The sequence below is a fragment of the Carcharhinus amblyrhynchos genome, chromosome 1 (genome assembly GCF_965287045.1).
Source record: "Carcharhinus amblyrhynchos chromosome 1, sCarAmb.v2.hapA, whole genome shotgun sequence".
Taxonomy (NCBI): Eukaryota; Metazoa; Chordata; class Chondrichthyes; order Carcharhiniformes; family Carcharhinidae; genus Carcharhinus; species Carcharhinus amblyrhynchos.
Genome location: NC_137324.1, coordinates 14,692,059 through 14,716,026, shown reverse-complemented (window position 1 = coordinate 14,716,026; position 23,968 = coordinate 14,692,059). Strand labels below are relative to the sequence as shown.

Genomic DNA, 23,968 nt, shown 5'->3' with positions numbered 1-23,968 from the left:
CTTTAATTTCCAGACCGAATAAAACTGTCCTGCATGACTTGTCTGTCAAGTGTCGAAAAGAGCACACATTACTTTCTTCAAAAATCTCTTTTTTAACCCTTTTTTTGTTTTCCCAAAATATAGGAATGCTGATGTTGAAATGATTCTATCTGAAAGCAGTTTTTCAGAGCCGTTGATGTTGAGAGCACGTTATTTGATGTTTCCTGGCTGGTAAGCAAGAGATAAAAGTCCAGTGCTATAACATGGTTCTTGACTGTGAGCACTTTAAGAAATATCAAACTGAAGATGTAAAATTACATAGTCTGAAATTTCTAGCTGAAAATTAACTTTTATTTTGTATTGCTTTTTTCAAATTATCATAAATAAGGCATACAGATGATCAGATTCTCTAATTCACAAATGAAAGTAATGGTGGGATATCTCATTACTGATACCAGTGTACCTTGTACCTTGTGTGCAGCATGAAAATGAAAAATTGGTAGGGAATTTTTTTTAGGACACTTAATTTTAATGGGTATTTGGAAATATTGCATAACTTTACGTTTTATTCAGGTGGAATGGCAAATTCAGATCAGGATCAGTATTCCCACAAATGACTCAGATCTGCATTAGGTTCAACCGTCCACTTGAAAAGGCTCGATTTGTGACAAAGTGCAAAGGTAAATTTTAATATTATGATAAAATATAAGTGACATTCTTCCATTAGTGTTGAGTTCAAATCTGATAGAGTTTGATACTGTGAATGTTACAATTGAATGGAACTACTAGTTATTTGATAGAACAAAACTAGAGTATTACTGAAAAAAAAAGATTGAGCTTTTCAGGAGTGTGGACCTGGATGAAATGCTCTTTGGGAGAGTTGGTGCAGACTCGATGAACTGAATGGCCTCTTTCTGCACTATAGGATTCTATGGATATGTTCTCTGAGCTTAGGAATTCCCTCCCTTAACCTCTCCTCGTCTTTTTCCTCCTTTACGATTCATTAAAACTTATCATCTTTAATCAAACTTTTGATCACCCATTCTAATATCTTCCTTTGGCTGTGTAAAGTTTTCACCTATAAAGTGTGTTTAGGGTATTTCTTTAAAGTGAAAGCATTATATGAATACATGAGATTGATTTTCACCTTTCTGTTCCTTCCTCTCAACTGCAGACCCACTTGGCTGTTCCCCAGTCATTGTCGAGATGAAATCTGCTATTCTTCTTTCTTAAGCCTTTCTCATGTTTCTTTTAAATCGGTCTTTTTTTAAATTTATATACTTAATTCGTACTCCTTTTTGTTTTTTTAAAATCAATTATGTTATGATGTAGTTGGCATTATGGAGACGTGGCTCCAAGGTCACCAAGGATGGGAACTAAACACTCAGTATTTAGGAGAGACAGATAGAAAGGAAAGTGTGATGGAGTTGCATTCTTGATTAAAGATGATATAGATACGATATTGAGGCAAGATATTAGCACAGATGATGTGGAATCTGTATAGGTCAAGTTAAGAAACAACAAGGGACAAAATGGGCTGGTATGTTTCCACCAAACTATAGTGTTGGGAAAAGCATTAGATAGGAAATCTGAAATGTGTGTGTGTGGACAACTTTAATTTGCATGTAGATTGGGTGAGTCAAATTAGTCACCATACAAAACAGGAGGAATTTCTGGAATGCATATGTGATGGTTTTCTGGAATAGTATGTTGAGGAACCAACAAAGGAGCAGGCCATCTTGGATTGGGTGTTGTACACTAAGAATGGATTAGTTGGAAATCTAATTGTGCCAGAAGTGCTGAGCAAAATAAGTTTTGGTGAGGAGCTGAAGGATATCAGAGAAATGGTTTTGAGGATTGATAGAATTGAAGATGGCTAAATTTCAGATCCTGATAACCTTTATCCCAGAGTATGTGGGAAGTGGCCCTGGAGAAAGTAGATCCATTGGTCGTTATTTTCAAAAAAATTTTGGACTCTGGACTGGTCCTTACAGATTGGAGGGGAGCTAATGCAAGTCCACGATTTAAAAAGGGAAGTAGAGAGAAAACAGAACCAAAGACCAGCGAGTCTGACGTTAGTATTGGGGAAGTTGTTAGTGTCCTCTCAACATTTGGAAAGCAATGGTATAATCAGCCAAAGTCAGCATGGATTAACAAAAGGGGGATCATGCTTGACGAATATATTGGAGTATTTTGAGGATGTACTAGTAGAGTTGACTGAGGTGGTTGAGTTAGACTTGCAAGGTCTCACATAATTGAATACTGTGTAAAGTTAAAGCATGTTGGATTACAGGTAATGTCTAGAGACAGTTAACAGATAGGAAGCAAAGAGTTGGCATAAATGGGTTCTTTTCCTATTGGGAGTCAGTGACTAGTAGGCTTAGGACCCCACCTGTTCACATTATATATTGATTTGGAAGAGGGAACTGAATGTATTATCTCCAAATTTGCAGTTTATACAAAGTTGAATGAGAGGATGAGGAGGGGAGGATGCAGAAATGCTTCCGTGTGATTTGAACACAGAGTGTGTGGGCATGTTTATGGTAAATACAATACAATGTGGATCAATGTGAGGCTATCCACTTTGGCAGCAATAATAGGAAGATGGATTATTACTTGAATGGGTGTAAATTGAGAGACGTGGATACTCCATGAGACCTTGAAGTCCTTGTGCATCAAGTCGCTGAAAGTAAGTGTGCAGATACAGCATACTTGGGTAAATGGTATAGCCTTCATAGTGATGGGATTTGCATATAGGAATAGGGATGTTTTACTGCTATTGCATAGAGCGTTGGTAAGGTCACACCTGGAATGTCCTTATCTGAGGAAGGATGCCCTTGCTATACAGCGAAGGTTTACCAAACTTGATTCCTGGGATGGCAGGTCTGTCATATGAGGAGAGACTAAGTCGGTTAGGGTTCTACTCAATGTAATTGAGAAGAGTGAGAGGGGATCTCCCAGAAACCCCTCAAATTCTAACAGGGTTAGACAAGACAGATTCAGAAAGAATGTTCCTGATGGTGGGGGAGTCCAGGACTAGGGGTCACAGTTTGAGGATAAGGGGTAAACTTAGAACTGATGTGAGCAGGAAGTCCTTCATCCAGAAAGTGGTGAATGTGCGGCATTCACTACTGCAGATTGTAGTTAAGGCTAAAACGTTATCTGATTTTAAGAACAAATTGGATATAGCTCTTGGGGCTAAAGGGATGGAAGGACATGGGAGAAAAGGGGGATCAGGATATTGAAGTTGATGATCAGTCATGATCAAGATAAATGGCAGGGCAGGCTTGAAGGGCCGAATGGTCTTTTCCTGCTTCTTGCTTTGCCAGTCCATGAAGATTTCCTGTGTGCTGTCAACCTTTCATTATTGCCAAATTGAGATGTGCACTGTGTCTTGCAGCTTCCCTGATTTGCTGGTTCGTGAAGCAATTCACCTCTAATGCTTAGGCTTTGGCAATTTACCTAGAGGTTCAACAAAAACTTGAATAAATTGTCAGCAAGGTTGGCTCAGAGATTAGATTCATCAACCATATAGTTAGGTGCTACATTGGAAAAAATAGTTAACGTTTGAAGGATAAGATAAAATGAACTGATTTTTTTTTAATCGAAATTCTCTAACTTTTTTTGTGGAAATCAATGTACATCTTCAAAATTCTTGGTCATTTTGTCATTTTTTTTGTTATTTAGCTTTGAGGACCACGCTGAAGACATTTCCTTTCAATGGAAATATATATCACATTCAAGCACAATTGAAATTTTCAGGTACCTGAGTTTTTTGAGATTTTATTTCCATCAACATGTTTATTCATCGGTTAAGGTGAAATAGTTGCTGTGGCTATGGAGATATTTTTGTGGCTTTTATAATATATTGGAATGGTTGAATATTAGATACGTTAAATTGCATAGATTTGATGTTTAAGTTCACTCGGGCACTGCATTACTACATTGTAATCGATTCCTTCAGTGTTGTAATTATGATATACATTCTGATATTCCACTGAGCAGCTCCTTAAGATTACAGTTTAACCTCATGAGCATCATTCATTCAATCTTCATTAAAATATGATTGTGAAGCAGTTTATTCAGAAATGTTTGTTCAATTTGATCAGTGTTATTCTGCACTCATTACTGCGGGCGAACGAGTGTCCAATCTATAATATTGCATGATACATTTTAGAATGTAGAACATTATAGTGCAGTACAGGCCCCTTTGGCCTTCGATGTTTCACTGACCTGTGAAACCAATCTAAAGCCCGTCTAGCCTACGCTATTCTAATATCATCCATATGTTTATCCAATGACTGTTTAAATGCCCTTAATGTTGGCAAATCCACAACTATTGCAGGCAGGGCATTCCACGCTCTACTACTCTGAGCAAAGAACTACCCTTGACATCATCTGTCCTATATCTATCACCCCTCAAATTAAAGCTATGTCTCCTCGTGCTAGCCATCTCCATCTGAGGAAAAAGGCTCTCACTGTCCACCCTATCCAATCCTCTGATCATCTTGTATGCCTCTACTAAATCACCACCTCTTAACCATCTTCTCTCTAATGAAAACAGCCTCAAGTCCCTCGGCCTTTCCTCATAAGACCGTCCCACCATACAAGGCAACATCCTGGTAAATCTCTCTGCTCAACCACAGTACCAAGTAACTTACTCTGTATCCCTGTTACTCCTTCCAAAGTGAATCACTTCACAATTTTCTGCATTAAACTCCATTTGCCACCTCTCAGCCTAACTCTGCAGCTTATCTATGTTCCTCTGTAACCTGCAACATCCTTCCACACTGTCCACCACACCACCATAAGAACGTAAGAAATAGGAGCAGGAGTAGGCCATCTAGCCCCTCGAGCCTGCTCCGCCATTCAATAAGATCATGGCTGATCTGTCATGGCTCAGTTCCACCTTCCCGCCCTCTCCCCATAACCCTTAATCCCCTTGCCTATCAAAAACCTATCAACCCGCGTCTTAAATATATTTAGCGAGGCAGCCTCCACCACTTCAACGGGCAGAGAATTCCACAGATTCACCACCCTTTGAGTGAAGAAGTTCCTCCTCAACTCCGTTCTAAAACCGCCCCACCCCCCCCCCCCTTATCTTGAGGCTGTGCCCTCTAGTCCTACTGTCCTTTCTGAGCTGGAAGAGCCTCTCCACCTCTATCCTATCCATCCCATTCATCATCTTATATGTCTCAATGAGATCTCCCCTCATTCTTCTAAACTCTAACGAGTACAAGCCTAGTTTGTTCAGCCTCTCCTCATAGTTCAACCCCCTCAACTCCGGTATCAGCCTAGTAAACCTCCTCTGCACTCCCTCCAAGGCCAAAATATCCTTGCGTAAGTGTGGCAACCAAAACTGCACACACTACTCCAGCTGCGGCCTCACCAGTGCTCTGTACAGTTGCAGCAAGACTTCCCTACTTTTATATTCAATCCCCCTTGCTATGAAGGCCAGCATCCCATTTGCCTTCCTGACCACCTGCTGCACCTGCAGGCTGTGTTTTTGCGACTCATGCACAAGGACCCCGAGGTCCCTCTGCACCGTCGCATGCTGCAGTTTTTCGCCATGTAAGTAATAGTCCTTCTTACCATTATTCCTACCAAAGTGGACAACTTCACACTTGCCAACATTAAATTCCATTTGCCAGTCCCTGGCCCATTCGCCCAGCCTATCTAGATCCTTCTGCAGACTTTCCACACCCTCTGCACAATTTGCCGTTCCACCAATCTTGGTGTCATCAGCAAATTTCAACACCGTACACTCAGTTCCCTCCTCCAGATCATCTATATAAATGGTAAATAGCTGAGGCCCCAGCACCGACCCCTGGGGCACTCCACTAGTCACCAACCGCCAATCCGAATAGCACCCATTGACCCCCACTCTCTGTCTCCTATTTGACACCAACTTTAGTGTCATCCGCACATCTACTAACCCATCCTTCTACATCCTCATCTAGATCATTTATAAAAATAGCAGTAGCCCCAAACAGATCCCTTGCAGTACACCATTAGTAACTGAACTCCGGGATGAACATTTCCCATCAACCACCACCCTCTGTCTTCTTGCAGCTAGTCAATTTCTGATCCAAACCGTTAAATCACCCTCAATCCCATGCCTCTATATCTTCTGCAGTAGCTTACCATGGGGAAGCTTATCAAACGCTTTACTGAAATCCATATACACCACATCAACTGCTTTACCCTCATCCACCTCTTTGGTCACCTTCTCAAAGAACTCAGTAAGGTTTGTGAGGCACGACCTACCCTTCACAAAACCGTGTTGACTATCCATAATCAAATTATTCCTTTTCTAGATGATTATAGATCCTATCTCTTATAATCCTTTCGAAAACTTTGCCCACAACAGGAGGCTCATTGGTCTATAATTACCAGGTTTGTCTGTACTCCCCTTCTTGAACAAGGGGACAACATTTGTTATCCTCCAGTCTTCTGGCACTATTCCTGTAGACAATGATGACCTAAAGATCAAAACCAAAGGCTCTGCAATCTCCTCCTAGCCTCCCAGAGAATCCTAGGATAAATTCTATCCGGCCCAGGGGACATATCTATTTTCATACTTTCCAGAATTGCTAACATTTCCTCAATCCCGTCTAGTCTAATAGCCTGTAATTAAGTATTCTTCTCGACGACATTGTCTTTCTCCTGTGTGAATACTGACAAAAAATATTCATTTAGCGCCTCTCCTATCTCTTTGGACTTCACGCACAACTTCCCACTACTGTCCTTGACTGGCCCTAACCTTACCCTAGTCATTCTTTTATTCCTGACATACCGACAGAAAGCTTAAGGGTTTTCCTTGGTCCTTCCAGGCTAACTTGTAACTCTCAAGCACCTTAACTGAGCCTTCATGTCTCATCTTGACGTAAGTCGTCTCCTTCCTTTTCACAAGCAATTCAACTTCTTTAGTAAACCATGGTTCCCTTGCTCGACGACTTCCTCCCTGCCTGAGTACATACTTATCAAGGACATGCAGTAGCTGTTCCTTGAACAAGCTCCATTTCAATTGTGCCCATCCCCTGCAGTTGCCTTCCACATCCTATGCATCCTAAATCTCGCCTAATGGCATCATAATTTCCTTCCCCCAGCTATAACTCTCTTGCCCTGAGGTTATATACCTGTCCCTTTCCATCGCTAATGTAAACATAACCGAATTGTGGTCACCATCACCAAAGTGTTCACCTACCTCCAAATCTAACACCTGGCCTAGCTCATTACCCAGTACTAAATCCAATATGGCTTCGCCTCTTGGCCTATCTACATACTGTGTCAGGAAACCCTTCTGCACACATTGGACAAAAACTGACCCATCTAAAGTACTCTAACTATAGTTTTTCCAGTCAATATTTGTAAAGTTAAAATCCCTCGTAACAACTACCCTGTTACTTGCGCTCCTATCAAGAATCATCTTTGCAATCCTTTCCTCTACATCTCTGGAACTTTTTGGAGGCCTATAGAAAACTCCCAACAGGATGACCTCTCCTTTCCTGTTTCTAACCTCAGCCCGTGCTATGTCAGTAGACGAGTCCTCATCGAATGTCCTCTCTGCCGCCGTAATACTGTCTCTGACTAACAATGCCACACCTCCCCCTCTTTTATTACCTTCCCTGATCTTACTGAAACATCTAAACCCCAGAACCTGCAGTGACCATCCCTGTCCTTGCTCTATCCATATCTCTGAAATGGCCACAACGTTGAAGTCCCAGGCACCAACCCATGCTGCAAGTTCACCCACCTTATTCCGGATGCTGCTGGCGTTGAAGTAGACTTACCTCAAATCACCTTCTTGCCTGCCGGTACACTCCTGCGACCTTGACCTTATTCATTACCTCACCATTCTCAACCTCCTGTACACTGGAGCTACAATTCAGATTCCCATCTCCCTGCTGAATTAGTTTAAACCCTCCTGAAGAGCATTAGCAAATTCCACCCCTGCCCCCCAGGATGATGTAGACCATCCTGTTTGTAGAGGTCCCACCTGCCCCACTAGGACCCCCAATTATCCAGGCATCTGAATCCCTTCTGCACCATCCCTGTAGCCATGTGTTCAACTGCTCTCTCTCCCTATTCCTCTCCTCGCTGGCACATGGCACGGGTAACAAACCAGAGCTACTAACTCTGTTCTAGCTCTCAGCTTTCACCCTGATTCCCTGAATTTCTGCCTTACATCCCCATCCCTTTTTCTATCGATGTCTTTGGTGCCTAAGTGAACCACGACTTAGGGCTGGTCCTCCTCCCTCTTAAGGATCCCGAAAATACGATCCAAGACATCACGGACTCCAGCACCTGGGAGGCAACACACCAACCGCGATTCTCTCTCGTTCCCACAGAATCTCTCATTTGTCCCCCTAACTGTGGAGTCTCCAGTGACTAATGCTTTACTTCCGCCTGCCCCCCACCCCCTCCTTCCCTTCTGAGCAACAGGGGCTAACTCTGTGCCAGAGATCTGTACCCCATGGCTTACCCCTGGTGAGTTGTTTCCACACACCCCCCACCACCACCATATCCAAATCGGTATGCTTGTTATACAGAGAAATGGTCCCAGGGGATCGCTGAACTGACTGCTTCTTAGTCCTTCTAACGTTCACCCAAGTATTCTCATTTCTAGGACCAAGTACCTCCCTGTAGTTTTTCTCTATAACTGTCTCTGCCACCCGAATGATCCTGAGTTCATCCAGTTCCCTAACACGGACTTCAAAGAGCTGGAATTGGGTGCAGGTGTACTCAGCTGGGACACTAATGGTGTCCCTCACCTCAAACATCCCACAGGAAGAACATTGCACTGCCATCCCTGCTAACTTCCCTTAGTAAGAAGTGAAAGCGAAAAAGATAAAAGCTTATCCGCTCTCGCACCAAGTCTCCTGTTTAGGTTAGAGGAGGGGGGAGGGTGGGAGACTCTACACGTGTAGTGTCTCGGGTTTCCTTCCCGTTCAAATTTATTGGGCAAAACCAAAATACCTTCCTAGGTCTCCCTAAGACCTACTTCCAGTTCTCTAGGAAAAAAAAACTCCAGAAAAAAAGTAAGTTAAGACTCAACACACTTTCAGTGTTCATTGGAACAGAAATAGTTCACTTAGCCTCTAAATCCTGTGCTGCCATTCAGTTAAATCATGGCTGATCCGTACCTCCACTCCATTTACCCAGTCTGGGCCTGCTGGCACTGCCCAAGGGGCAAAGTACCAGTGCCCAGGTGGCATCTTGGCACTGCCCATTGGGTATGGGGTGAGGTCTCTGGGGGTGATTGGTGGGGGTGGGGAGTTCTTGCTGCCACTCTGCAGTCGAGATCAGTGGGGGAGAGGCCAGTAATTGGGGCTGGTCATTGAATTTAGCAGCCTGGTGGATGGGTTGGCACTGGGGGGAGATTGGGTGGGGGGTTTGAGGTTGAAGGTGTGGGACGGGGAGATTTGACGGGGGAGGGGATGTTGAAGCTGGCCTGGACGTGTCTGGGAAATGAGCAGTCAGCCCACGGGGGCTCGGAGGGCTGTAGTTGTCGGGATCGTAGGACTGGCCAGTGATCAGGAGGCCAACAGACAGGACATTGCATATATGCCAATCTCTACGCTGACAGATCGGTGCATACACAGTGGCCTGCTGAGTGCTATGCTAACAGCCTCTTCCATGGGGAAAGGCACTGCCTGCAGCTTGTCAACAGGATTTGTGCTGAGGCAGTGTAGAGAGTGTGGGAGATTCTTATGTAAACTCCCACTGAAAAAAGTATGATTTACTATACGCAAATTCGAAACGGGGCTGCATGGTGGCACAGTGGTTAGCATTGCTGCTTCACAACACCAGGGATCTGAATTCATTTGCCAGCTTGGGTCAGTGTCTGTGCGGAGTCTGCACGTTTTCCCATGTCTTCATGGGTTTCCTCTGGATGCTTTAGCTTCCTCCCACAGTCTGGAAGATAAGAACGTAAGAACTAGGAGCAGGAGTAGGCCATTTGGCCCCTCAAGCCTGCTCTGCCATTCAGTAAGATCATGGACACTCAGCTTCACTTATCCGCCTGATGACCACAATCCTTAATTCTTTTACTGTTCAAAAATGTATCTATCCTTGCCTTAAAAACATTCAATGAGGTAGCCTCAACTGCTTCACTGGGCAGGGAATTCCACAGATTCACAACCCTTTGTGTGAAGAAGTTCCTCCTCAACTCAATCCTAAACTTGCTTCCCCTTATTTTGAGGCTATGCCCCCTAGTTCTAGTTTCACCAGTGGAAACAACTTCCCTGCTTCTACCTTATCTATTCCCTTCATAATCTTTTATGTTGCTATAAGATCTCCCCTCATGCTTCTGAATTCCAATGAGTATCGCCGCAGTCTCCTCAATCTCTCCTCGTAAGCCAACCCTCTCAACTCTGGAATCAACCTATTGAATCTCTTCTGCATCCCCTCCAATGCACAGTATATCCTTTCTCAAGTAAGGAGATCAAAACTGTACACCGTGTTCCAGGTGTGACCTCTCCAGCACCTTACACAGCTGCAACATAACCTCACTGTTTTTATACTCCACCCCTCTAACAGTGAAGGACAAAATTTCATTTGCTTTCTTAATTTCCTGCTGCATCTGCAAACCAACTCCTCGAAATTCCTGCACAAAGCCGCCCAGTTCCCTTTGCACAGCAGCATGTTGCAATTTCTTACCATTTAAATAATAATCCATTTTGCTGTTATTCCTACCAAAATGGATGACCTCGCATTTACCAACATTTGCAATCCATCTGCCAGACCCTCGCCCACTCACTTAGACTATCCGTATCCTTTTGCAAACTTTCAACATCCTCTGCACGCTTAGCTCTGCCATTTGAGTCAGAGGTTTACAGCATGGTAACAGACCCTTCGGACCAACTTGTCCATGCCGCCCTTTTTTTTTTAATTCCTAAGCTAATCCCAATTGCCCACATTTGGCCCATATCCCTCAGTACCCATCGTACCCATGTAACTATCTAAATGCTTCTTAAAACACAAAATTGTGCCCACCTCTACTACTACCTCTTGTTTCAGACACTCACCACCCTCTGTGGAAAAAATTGCCCCTCTGGACACTTTTGTATCATTCCCTCTCACCTTAAACCTATGCCCTCTAGTTTTAGGCTCCCCTACCTCTGGGAAAAGATATTGACTATCTACCTTATTTATGCCCCTCATTATTTTATAGACCTCTATACAAAGAACAACCCAGCATGGGAAACAGGCCCTTCGGCCCAACAAGCCCGCGCCGCCGCATCACCCTACACCTATTCTACCCTGCGTATCTACAAATAGAACCCCTGACTTAGCCAGATTCAGGGGAGAATAGTGTCAATTTGGTAAAACCAATCAGCCTAAGAGCACATCTTTGGGGTGTGGGAGGAAACCGGAGCGCCCGGAGGAAACCCACGCATCCACAGGGAGAATGCACAAACTCCCACAGACACAGGCCCAAATCCATGTATCTGCACAGCTAGCAGTGCTAGTCACCGAGCTGTTGCGGCGCCCGTCTACCGGTCCAGGATCAAGCACACACACCTACACGAAGTACTAGGCCACTCCCAGAACCTCCAAGAGCAGCCCACGCACGACCCACCATGTGCATGCCCCTCGTTTGACAACGAGGTGGACCTCCACCTGCAGAATAAAAAGACAAAAACGTTAATCACAAGCCTGCCTTTCCGGTGTCTCCCGAGGTTCTAACCCTTATTTAATAACCCCTACCATAACCCTCCATCCTCGTTTCACTCATGTGCCTATCTAACTGAACCTTAAACGAGTCCAACGTTCCCACCTCCACCACCCTACTCGGTAGCGCGTTCCATACCCCCACAACTCTCTGCGTAAAGAACCTTCCTCTCATATCCAAATTATACCTCTTCCCCCCTCATCCTTAAATCATGTCCTCTTGTATTTGTAACCAATCTAGGGAGCAGTCTCTCACTATTGACTCTGTCTATTCCCTTCAGTATCTTATATACCTCTATCATGTCCCCCCTCAATCTCCGTCATTCCAAGGAGAACAGTCCCAGTTTCTCCAACCTTTCCTCGTAACCCAGCCCCTCCATGCCAGGCAACATCCTGGTAAACCACCTCTGCACCCTTTCCAGAGCCTCCACGTCCTTCCGGTAGTAAGGTGACCAGCACTGGACGCAGTACTCCAAATGCAGTCTAACCAACGTTCTATACAACTAAAGCATTAGACGGCAGCTTTTAAACTCTATACCCCTTCCTATAAAGGCTAGCATTCCATAAGCCTTCCTGACAACATTCTCCACTTGTGTCGCACCCTTCATGGATTTGTGAACCTGCACTCCCAGGTCCCTCTGTGTTTCTATACTCCTAATTTGTCTACCTTTAATCACATAGCTCCTCTCTACATTATTCCTTCCAAAATGCATCACCTCGCATTTGTCAGGATTAAATTCCATCTGCCACCTATCTGCCCAATGCACCAACCTATATCCTGTTGTATCACCTCAATCCACTTCGGTACCCGCCAACCCTGCCATCTTGGTGTCATCAGCAAACTTGCTGATCACACCACCTACGCTCTCTTCCAAGTCACTTATGTAGACTACAAAGAGGAGAGGTCCCAATACTGAGCCCTGCGGTACACCACTGGTCACTGGCCTCCAGCTGGACAAAGTCCCCTCCACAACTACCCTCTGTCTCCTATTACCCAGCCAGTTCTCAATCCACCTAGCTACCTGACCTCGTATCCCATGCGCCTTAACCTTTTCTACCAGCCTACCATGAGAGACTTTGTCAAACGCCTTACTGAAATCCATATAGATGACATCAACGGCTCTCCCATCGTCAACCGTTTTTGTCACCTCCTCAAAGAATTCCACCAGATTCGTAAGGCAAGACCTCCCTCTAACAAAGCCATGTTGCGTATCCCCAATCAGACCGCAACGCTCCAAATGCTCATACATCCTACCCCTAAGTACTTTTTCCATTAATTTCCCTACCACCGATGTCAAACTCACCGGCCTATAATTTCCAGGGTTATCCCTACTACCTTTTTTGAACAGCGGTACCACATTTGCTACCCTCCAGTCTTCTGGGACCTCACCTGTGTCCAAAGAAGAGACAAAGATTTGCACCAGAGGCCCAGCAATTTCATCTTTCACCTCCTTAAGCAGCCTGGGATAAATACCATCAGGCCCCGGAGCTTTATCCGTCCTTACGCTACCTAAAAGCCCTAGCACTTCCTCCCTCGTAATAGATATTTCCTGCAGCTGATCCTCAGCTCCCTCTAACAGAACGCACGATTCCGAACCCCTCTCCTTCGTGAATACCGACGCAAAGTATTCATTCAGGAGCTCCCCCATTCCCTCCGACTCAATACATATCTCCCCACTTTTGTCCCTAAGAGGACCAATTTTCCCTCTAACTACTCTCTTGCTCCTAATATAGGAATAAAATGCCTTCGGATTTTCCTTAATCCTACCAGCCAAAGCCATTTCATGCCCTCTCTTCGCCCTTCTAATTCCCCTTTTTAGCTCCCTCCTACTCTCTCTATATTCCTCCAGCGCACTCTCCGTACCCAGTCGTTTTGACCTAACATACGCCTCCCTCTTCTTCCTGACCAAGTCTTCAATACCCCCTGTAATCCATGGCTCTCTAATCCTACCATTCCCATCCTTCCGCTTAACCGGAACATACCTCCCCTGCAACCATTTCATTTTGCCCTTAAAAGCCTCCCACTTGCCAACCGTGGACTTGCCAGCTAACAGTCCCTCCCAATCAGTGTCCTGCAGCTCCCTCCTAATCCTGCCATAGCTCGCCTTTCCCCAGTTCAGCACACTCCCGTTCGGCAGGCACTAGTCCCTTTCCATTTTTATCCTAAAGTAGACGGACTTGTGGTCACTATTAGCCACATGTTCGCCTACCTCTACCTCACCCACCTGCCCTGGCTCATTACCCAACACTAAATCCAGTATAGCCCCTCCCCTAGTCGGACTAGTTACATACTGCTCTAGAGACCCTTCCAAAACACATTTCACAAACTCCTCTCCCTCCGTACCCCCAGCTCTAGGCCCCCTCCAATTCACTCCAGGAAGATTAAAGTCACCCACTACAACTGCCCTATTCTTCCTGCACCTATCCAAAATGCCCCTGCAAATGCCTTCCTCCACTGACCTCGGGCTGTTGGGTGGCCTATAATACACCCCTAGCAACGTAATCTCTCCCTTTTTATTCCTCAACTCCACCCACAGTGACTCAATCCCTATCTCTTCTATATTGTCCTCCCTCTGCACTACTGTGATGTTTTCCTTGACTAACAGTGCCACCCCTCCACCTCTCTTCAACCCTCCTCTGTCACACCTAAAATACTTGTACCCAGGAACATTCAGCTGCCAGTCCTGCCCTTCCCTTAACCATGTCTCTGTTACAGCCACCACATCTAACTGCCTCACAAACATCAAGCCCCTAAGCTCATCCGTTTTCCCTGCCACACTCCTAGCAGTGAAACAGACACAGTTCGACCCACAAGTGTCCCTCGGAACCTCCTTTTCCCTGATACTTTTCCTTTCACCCGACTCTCTCCCAGCCACCTCCCCACCCCCCCTCCATATTAGTTTAAATCCTTCATAAACACCCCAGCTAACCTCCCCGCTAAGACATTAGTTCCCCTCCCGTTCAAATTCTCCCCACCCCTCCTGTACAATTGCCCTTCTCTCCTAAACACCTCCCAGTGATCCACAAAAGTAAAGCCCTCTACCCTACACCAATCCCTCAACCATGCATTCAGCTGCATGATCTCGTCATTCTTTGCCCTGCTGGTACTTGGCAACAACCCAGAGAGTGCCACCCTGGAGGTCCTACTCTTTAGTTTGGCCCCCAACTCCCTAAATTGCCTACAGACCTCTACCCTACTCCTCCTTCCTATGTCCCCCTCCCCTACATGTACTATGACCTCAGCCTGTGCCCCCTCCCCTTTCAAAATTCCCTCTATCCTGTCCGTTACATCCTTGACCCCTGCTCCAGGGAGGCAGACCACCATCCTGGAGTCACGCCTCTGTCCACAGAACCTCCTATCGATACCTCTGACCCTCCCGTCCCCTACCACTATCACCTTGCCAGCCCCCTTCTGTCCCTCTAAGTCAGTCTCCTCCTCCTGCCTATCTTTCTGTGCCCCTGTCGATGAACCATGGGGGGCCTCTGGGGAGGCCAGGGGAACCTGACTACTCTTCTTCTTCCTCTTTCCCCTCCTAAAAGTCGTCCATCCTCCCTTCTCTTCAGCCCTTGAGACCTCCTCCTGCTCATGGTTCCCAGCCATTATCTCCTCGTTCTCCCTAACTAGAAACGCATCTTCCAGACGCCCCTCGAGTTGCCTGACCCGGGCCCTCAAGCGCTGCAGTTCTAAACATTTACTGCAGATGTGGACCTTGGGGACACGTGACACCACCAGGAACTCCCACATGTGGCACCTGACACAACTTATATTCCTCCCTATATTCCCTACCATGTCCCAACCTCCTGTAAGTGCCCAAAGGTAGAAATCTGTCACTCACCTTCTCTAAGCCTACTCTCCCCTAAGCCCAGCGAGCCAAAGCCCTTCTCACTCAGTTCCCACTCACTCCGCTGCCCGCTCCTGACGCTGCCTGCTGTATGCTGCTACCCCTTTTTTATACCCCCCACTCCCCCTTAACGACAATCCCCTGGCCTAACTTCCGATACGGAAGTAAACTACACTCTAACAAGCCCCGAGAACCGGAAGTACAGAAAAAAAGCGGTTTTTACTTTAAATCAGTCACTCGCCACAGCCACCAGGTTCAATGCTCCGGAGAACAATGAGAGGTCATCTATAAGGTCATCTTCAGCCTCCTACACTCCAGAAGAAAAGTCCCAGTTTATTCAGCCTCTCTTATAACTCAATCCATCAAGTCCCGGTAACATCCTAGTAAATCTTTTCTGCACTCTTTCTCGTTTAGTATCCTTTCTATAATAGGATGACCAGAATTGCAAGTGTGGCCTTAACAATGTCTTGTACAACTTCAACAAGACATCCCAACTCCTGTATTCAATGTTCTGACCAATGAAACCAAGCATGCCGAATGCTGCCTTCACCACACTGTCCACCTGTGACCCCACTTTCAAAGGGCTATGAATCTGTACCCTGAGATTTCTTTGTTCTATAGTACTCCCCAGTGCCCTACCATTAACTGAGTCGGTCCTGCCCTGGTTCAATCTACCAAAATGCATTACCTCGCATTTGTCTAAATTAAACTCCGTCTGCCATTCGTTAGTCCACTGGCCCAATTGATCAAGATCCTGCTGCAATTGGAGATAACCTTCCTCACTGTCCAGCATACCACCAACCTTGGTGCCATCTGCAAACTTACTAACCATACCCCCTATATTCTAATCCAAATCATTAATATAAATGACAAATAACAGTAGGCCCAGCACTGATCCCTGAGGTTACAGGCCTCCAGTTTGAAAACAATTCTCTACAACTACCCTCTGGCTTCTATCAAGAGGCCAATTTTGTATCCATTTAGATACCTCACCCTGGATCCTGTGAGATTTAACTTTATGCAACAAACTACCATGTGGTACCTTGTCAAAGGCCTTGCTAAAGTCCATGTAGACAACATCAACTGCACTGTCCTCATCTACCTTCTTGGGTACCCCTTCAAAACAAACTCAATTAAATTTGTGGGAAATGATTTTTCACTCTCAAAGCCATGCTAATTGTCTCTAATCAGTCCTTGCATCTCTAAATGCTGGTAGATCCTGTCTCTCGAAATACCCTCCAACAATTTACCCAGCACAGATGTGAGGCTAACTGGCCTGTAGTTCCTAGTCTTTTCCTTGCAGCCCTTTTTAAACAAAGGCGCAACATTTGCCACACTCCAATCTTCAGGCGCCTCACCCGTGACAACCGATGATTCAAATATCTCAGCAAGGAGACCCACAATTTCCTCCCTGGCCTCCCACAATGTCCTGGGAAATACCTCAGCAGGTCCTGCAGATTTATCTACCTTGATGCATTTTAAGTCTACCAGCACCACCACCTCTGATATGTACACTCCTCAAGACATCAGTATTTAATTCCCCAAGTTCCCTTTTCTCAACAGTAAATGCTGATGAGAAATAATCATTTAGGATCTCACCCATCTCTTGTGGATCTGCACATAGATGACTTTGTTGATCCTTAAGAGGCCCTACTCTCACCCTTGTAACTCTCTTGCCCTTTATGTATTTGTAGAAACTCTTTGGATTCTCCTTTTGTCTTACCTGCCAAAACAATTTCATGTCCCCTTTTTGCCCTCCTGATTTGTCTCTCCACTCTACTCCTACACTCCTATACTCCTCAAGAGATTCACTTGATCCCAGCTGCCTATGCACATCATGTGCCTCTTTCTTTGTCTTGACCAGGGCCTCAATATCCCAAGTCATCCAGGGTTCCTGACTTCTGCCAGCCTTGCCCTTCACTCAAGAGGAATGTGTTTCCTCTGAACTCCGGTTAACGCACTTTTGAAAGCATGTCACTTACCAGACGTCCCTTTTCCTTCCCACAGAATCCCCCAGTTAACTTTTGAAAGTTCTTGCCTGATACCATCAAAGTTGGCCTTGCCCCAATTTAGAATATTAACTTTTGGGCAGACCTTTCATTCTCCATAGCTGTCTTAAAACTAATAGAATTATTGTCACTGATCTCAAACTGATCCCTCACTAACACATCTCTCACCTGCACTTCCTTATCTCCTAAGAGGAGGTCAAGTTTTGCCTCCTCTCTAGTCGGGTCATTCACATGGAATGAAAAATTCCTCCTGAATATACAACACATTTCTGTCCATCCAACCCTTGAATACTATGGCTGTCCAAGTCAATGTTGGGAAAATTAAAATCTCTGACGATTACCACCCTATTTTTCTTGGTGCTGTCTGTAATCTCCTTACATATTTGCTCTTCAATTTCCTGCTGACTATTTGGGGGCATGTAGTACAACCCTATCAAAATGATTTCCCCCTTCTTATTTCTCAGTTCTCCCCATACAGACTTGGTGGCTGAACCCCTGGATATATCCCCTCTCAGTATGGCCGTGATGTTTTCCCTAATCAAAGGTGCAAGTCCCCCTCCTCTCTTACCTCCTGTTCCATCTTTCCTATAGTATCTGTACCCTAGAACGTTTAAGCTGCCAGTCCTGACCCTCCTTTAGCCATGTTTCAGTAATTGCTATAATATGCCACCCATATTAGTGTCATCTGTGAATTTTGACATACTACACTTTGTCCCCAACTCCAAACCACCTATGTAAGTCATTAACAATTGTGGTCCCAGCACTAATCCCTGAGGCACACCACTAGTCACTGGTTGCCAACCAGAAAAACACCCATTTACCCCCACTCTTTTCTTTGTTGGATAACCAATCCTCTATCCATGCTCGTAACTTACCAATAACACCGTGCACCTTTTATCTCGTGTAGCAGTCTTTATCAAATGCCTTCTGGAAATCCAAATACACCATGTGTATAGAGTCACAGAGGTTTACAGCATGGAAGCAGGCCCTTTGGCTTAACGTGCCCATGCCGCCCTTTTTTTTTAAACCCCTAAGTTAATCCTAATTGCCTGCATTTGGCCCATATCCCTCTATGTTCAGTGTTTTGACCAATGAAACTAAGCACGCTGAATGCCGCCTTCACCACTGTCCACCTGTTACTCCACTTTCAAGGAGCTCTGAACATGCACCCCTAGATCTTCGTTCTATAACTCTCCCCAATGCCCTACCATGTACTACTGGCCTCCAATAGCCTGTGTGAAGTTTGCACATTCTCGTGTCTGTGTGGATTTCCTCTGGGTGTTCTGGTTTCCTCCCGTAGTCCAAAGATGTGCGGGTTAAGTTGATTGGCCATGCTAAAATTGCCCCTTAGTGTCCTGAGATGCATAGGTTAGAGGATTAATGGGTAAAATATGTGGGGATATGGGGCTAGGCCCTGGCTGGGATTGTGGTCGGTGCAGAATCGATGGACCAAAGGGCCTCTTTCTGCAGTGTAGGGTTCTATGATTCTATTAACTGAGTAGGTTCCCTATTTTCCACTGCATGTGTAATATTCTCGAAGAATTCTATCAAATTAGTCAAACATGACTTTCCCTTCATGAACCCATACTGCGTCTTAGCAATGGAACAGTTTATATCCAGATGTCTCGCTACTTCTTCCTTGATGATAAATTCAAGCATTTGCCTCCGACAGAAGTTAAGCTAACTGGCCGATAGTTACTCACATTTGCTGTTTTCCAATCTGTGGCAGCCATCCCAAAGTCCAGCTAATTTTGGTAAATTGCCACTAGTGCGTTTGCTATTTCTCCAGCCATCTCTTTTAGTACTCTGGGATGCATTCCATCAGGACCAGGAGACTTGTCTACCTTTAGCCCCATTAACTTGCCCAACACTACCTCTTTTGTGATAATAGCTTCTAGGTTCTCCCCTGTCATAACCTTCCTGTCATCAATTTTTGGCATGTTATTTGAGTCTTCCATTGTGAAGACTGACGCAAAATACCTGTTCAATGCCTCAGCCATTTTTTCATTTCCAGTCATTACATCCCCCTTCTCATCCTCTAAAGGACCAATGTTTACTTTAGTCACTCTTTTTCGTTTTATGTATTTGTAGAACATTGGCCATGCTAAATTCTCCATCCGTGTACCCAAACAGGCGCCGGAGTACGGTGACTTGGGGGTTGCCTCAGTAATTTCATTGTAGTGTTACTGTAAGTCTACATGTGACTAATGAATAAACTTTTAGAATTTTTTGGGAGAATTGCCCTGTCATCTTTTGTCTTGGCGTTTTACAGTCTTCAGGTTTGACATTTGAGTTTAACAACTTCAGACATCCATCATGACTCCATTATCTCTCAGAAAGCAGCTGCTGCACTGGAGGAAATCTGAGTTGATGCTGAGGAAGGGCAGTGGAATTCCCCTGTTAGTATACGATTGGTAAGCTGGACTCCAGGAGTGCAGGCTATCTACCTATCTTTCACCAGGAGGGCTACCTCCTTATGTCAGCTTGCAATGTAGAAGAAAGAAAGCCTGCGATTAAAGAAAGCTTGTGATTATCTATCATTTCAGTCATATGCGAACAGTGAATCCCACCACTTCTGAAGCCTGATTATTCTTCTCCCTCCTTTGCTGTAGTCATTTGCGTTCATGCTTCCTCCAGACCTAGCTTTTGTTTCCATACTTGTCACATTTGCAAGGGATGCTCTTCCTTTTGTTATTTAATCACATATGCTTAATCACAGATTGATCCCTTTTTCATCTTAAACATTCTCTCATGAAAAGCCGTTGACATGAAAATTTAGCTTTATTTCCCTTTCCATCTATGCTGCCTGACCTGAATGAATTTGAAATTTTCTTCTTTTACTTGAAATTTGTGTTTCTTTGATTTAACTTCGACAATTGAAAAATATATTTAGTGTTTTGCTGAGCTCAACTTAAAAAATACAAGAAAGGATCGGCCATTTGACCCTTAAGAGTCTGCAGTCATGGCTGATCTACTTCAACTCCAGTTTTGCTGTCTTATTCTCCTTGATTCCCTTAAGATCCAAAATTCTATCCATCTCGGTTGTTGTCTGAATTCGACACAAAGTATCCATAGCCATCATCGATAGAAAATTCCAAAGGTTTAACAACCCTTTGAATGAAGAAATTTCATTACAACTCAGTCTTAAATGATCAGCACTTTATTCTGAGTCTGTGACATTTAACTATGGACACCTTGGTAAAGGAAAACATTATCCCACAATCTGCCCTATAAAGTCCACAACCTTTTATTCACACAGGTGGTTATTAGGATCTTGAACACACGATCTGAAAATGTAGTGGATTCAAATTCTGAAGTAACTTTCAGTAGATAATTGGACATGTACTTTGAGGGGACTAATGTGCAGGGTCTGGACTGAGTCAAACAGCTACCTCAAAGAGCTGCAATCCAGTACATAATTTTTCTGGGTTCAAGTCAATGGGATGTATGGCTTTGGGGACAAGTGTGTGCATTTCAGATTTGATAAACTGAAGTCCTACCTTAATTTGGAGACAAACTGGTGATGAACTTCTGATGTATTAAATGCTTGTGCATGCTTTTTCACAGTTGATAAGAGAACATTGAACATGGGGTCATTTTGAAACACCTCCTTGCATCTTAGCAATGTTTGATTACATCCATGCAGCTTTCGACAGATCTTGGGGCTTGGTGTTAATTTGGAAGCCTTGCAATCTAGCATGCAACAAAGACAAAAGAAAGATAATCAACCCAGTGACTGAGTATAAAATGGTTTTCAATAATCTTTGGGCCACGTTCTTTTTCCTACAGCTTTTACAATGTCAACATATTTCCAATTGGTAATAATTTATAATTGTCTTTTGTAGATCATTGTCTTTTTGTAAATCATTATCTTTCTTTGCTTTACAGATTCTGAGAAAATGTTTGAAATCTGCCACAACACTCAAACTAATATGTTTTGCATGGTACCCTTACAAGATGGCCCTTCTCCACCTCCTTTACAAAGTGATGGGAGGACCAGTGGGCGAAAGCTTGACAGTTTTGTTGTTTTCATCGGTTGCATGCTGAAAGAGGAAACCATGAAGGATTGGCTCCGACAGTGTGCGAGCCAGGTAGAGTTTTGGAATGCAAATGTGTCAGATGCATTTCTGCTTCCTGTAAATGCATTTTTTAAAATCTCCTTCGTGCAATAGTTATATTTCTGGATGGTGTAGTTATATTTTTAACCTTAAACTGAATTAAGTTTGTGCCATTTTCCATCAGTGCTGAAACTGATGCTGATTTTTTAATCAAAATCTCTATTCTTTTTCTAATTGAAATGCTGTGAATATTTCATTAATATAAATCTTGTTCTACAGAAACTACAGAAGAAACCTCTCAAGACATTTGAGACCCTCACCAAACAAGAAATAAAGAATGTCCATGTAAGTACTCAAGTCAACAGATTTGATCATTTGTTTTTTATTTATTTAGAATGAAGCCAGAACCTGCATGACTTAGTTGAAAATGATAACTGAGGCTGCGAATGACACAGCATACTGATGTACGGCTGCTGTCTGTATTTTTGCATTCTTGGCTAAGCTATATGGAGAGAAAGGTGGGGGTGATTTACAACTCATGAAGAGGGAGATTGAAATTGGTGAGTCCATTGTGACAAAACTAATGTACAGTGACCAGTTGCAGTTTACTACCAATGAGGGAAACGTTCCTTTCTGGTTAGAATCATACAATTCACCAAGAAGCCATTTGGCCAGGTCTACCTGTGTGGCTCTTTCAAAGAGCTGCCCAATTTAATCTACCCCCATCAAATCCTACCGTTAACCTTAAATACTTAGCTGGCCTGTCAAGGATCTTTAAATGTCACTAGACCTTTAAAAACTACCTACTAGCTCTGTGAAAAGGGGGTGGGGTATAGCTTCGTTCCCTTTGACAGAGCTGCCCACAAAAGATGCCAGGAACATGGTGCACTACTCCAAACTTGCTCGGCCTTTTATAAGGACAGGTGAGACAGGATTTCTGGGATCAGTGACATTCCAACACTGAAAGCCACCCCTGAGAAGTTCAGGCCCAAATGTCTCAAGTTAGTGTACTTTCATCATTTAAATTACATTGCCTCTCTGTTATGTCTTCGTAACTGCATTACCTCACACAGATCCATATTATTTCATTTGTCTTGTGACTGCTTTTGCCTATTTTTCTGTCTGTCTTTCTGAAGTCTGCAGCTGTTATGATATTTGATACATTATCTAGTTCCATCTGCAAAATTCCAAATTGTGTACACTGGATGAGATTTTCCAGCCGCGTACGACCCAAGGTCAGAAAATCCCACCCAAGGTCAACCCGTTTAACGTTCGTATCTCGCCTGCGACAATCCCGTGGCAGGTGGGATGGGACAAATTCCACCCACTGTGTCAGACGTTGTTTTGTATTGTATTAATTTCAACAAATTTTTAAACTTCAGTATAAAGAATTCTACAATTAAGTATTAATGAGAAAAGGTTTCGAATGAAGTATGTGCAATGGTTGTTTTATCTTTTATCTTACAGGTGAAACGTCATTTGGAGCTGCCTCCACCTGGTTGGTTTTACAATGGAAACCAGTTTGTTAACTTCTTTGGTGAAAAGAGTGACTATCACCCATGTATCTTTACAAGTTTGTTCTTCTAAATTATTATTTTGGACTTGATCAATAAATGGACATTTAATCAGTCTTAAATACTTTGGGTGGGATTTTCCAATCTCGCCATGCCCCTCCAGCTGTGAGAATGGAGAATTTGGCATTCCAGTCAAAACTCCATTCACTTCACTAGCGCTGGAGAGTCCCAACCATGAACAAGGACGGAGGTTTTCTGCATTTATGTTTTGAATTTCTTTGGGAATATTCTGACTCAAACCTCCAGTTCAACATTAAGACTGTTTAAACTTCAGTTTAGGGGGCCAGGTAGGTGAATGTGTCTTGTTAAATAGTGGCTAACAGCTACCTAGTGGTTAACAGAATACCTTTCCTTTTGCCAAAGAGTCATAAGGTTTACAGCATGGAAACTGGCACTTTGGCCCAACTTGTCCATGCCTTTTCTTAATCCCTAAGCTGCATTTGGCCCATATACCTCTATACCCATCTTACCCATGTAATTGTCTAAATGCTCTTTAAAAGACAAAATTGTACTTGCCTCTACTACTGACTCTGGCAACTTGTTCCCGACACTCGCCACCCTCAGTGTGAAAAAAAATTTGCCCCTTTGGACTGTTTTATATCTCTCCCCTTTCACCTTAAACCTGCCCTCTAGTTTTAGACTCGCCTAACTTTGGGAAAAGATATTGGTTATCTGGCTGATCTATGCCCCTCATTATTTTATAGACCTCTATAAGATCACCGCTATGCCCCCTGTGCTCCAGACAAAAAAGTCCAAGTCTATCCAGCCTCTCTTTATAACTCGAACCATCAAGTCCTGGGAGCATTCTAATAAATCTTTTCTGCACTCTC

The 23,968-nt window shown here is 44.0% G+C and overlaps 1 protein-coding gene across 3 annotated transcripts in view; it reads left to right on the top strand.

The window, feature by feature from the left end:
• The window catches only part of dnaaf9 (dynein axonemal assembly factor 9), a 172,253-nt gene that overhangs the window by 141,013 nt on the left and 7,272 nt on the right, over positions 1–23,968 (top strand). For all 3 annotated transcript variants that reach the window (XM_080194312.1, XM_080194221.1, XM_080194405.1), the window contains 6 exons: positions 124–210; positions 553–659; positions 3,667–3,741; positions 21,395–21,597; positions 21,844–21,909; positions 23,032–23,125. In XM_080194312.1, coding sequence (XP_080050438.1) covers positions 124–210; positions 553–659; positions 3,667–3,741; positions 21,395–21,597; positions 21,844–21,909; positions 23,032–23,125 — 632 coding nt within the window. The remainder of the gene's footprint in view (positions 1–123; positions 211–552; positions 660–3,666; positions 3,742–21,394; positions 21,598–21,843; positions 21,910–23,031; positions 23,126–23,968) is intronic.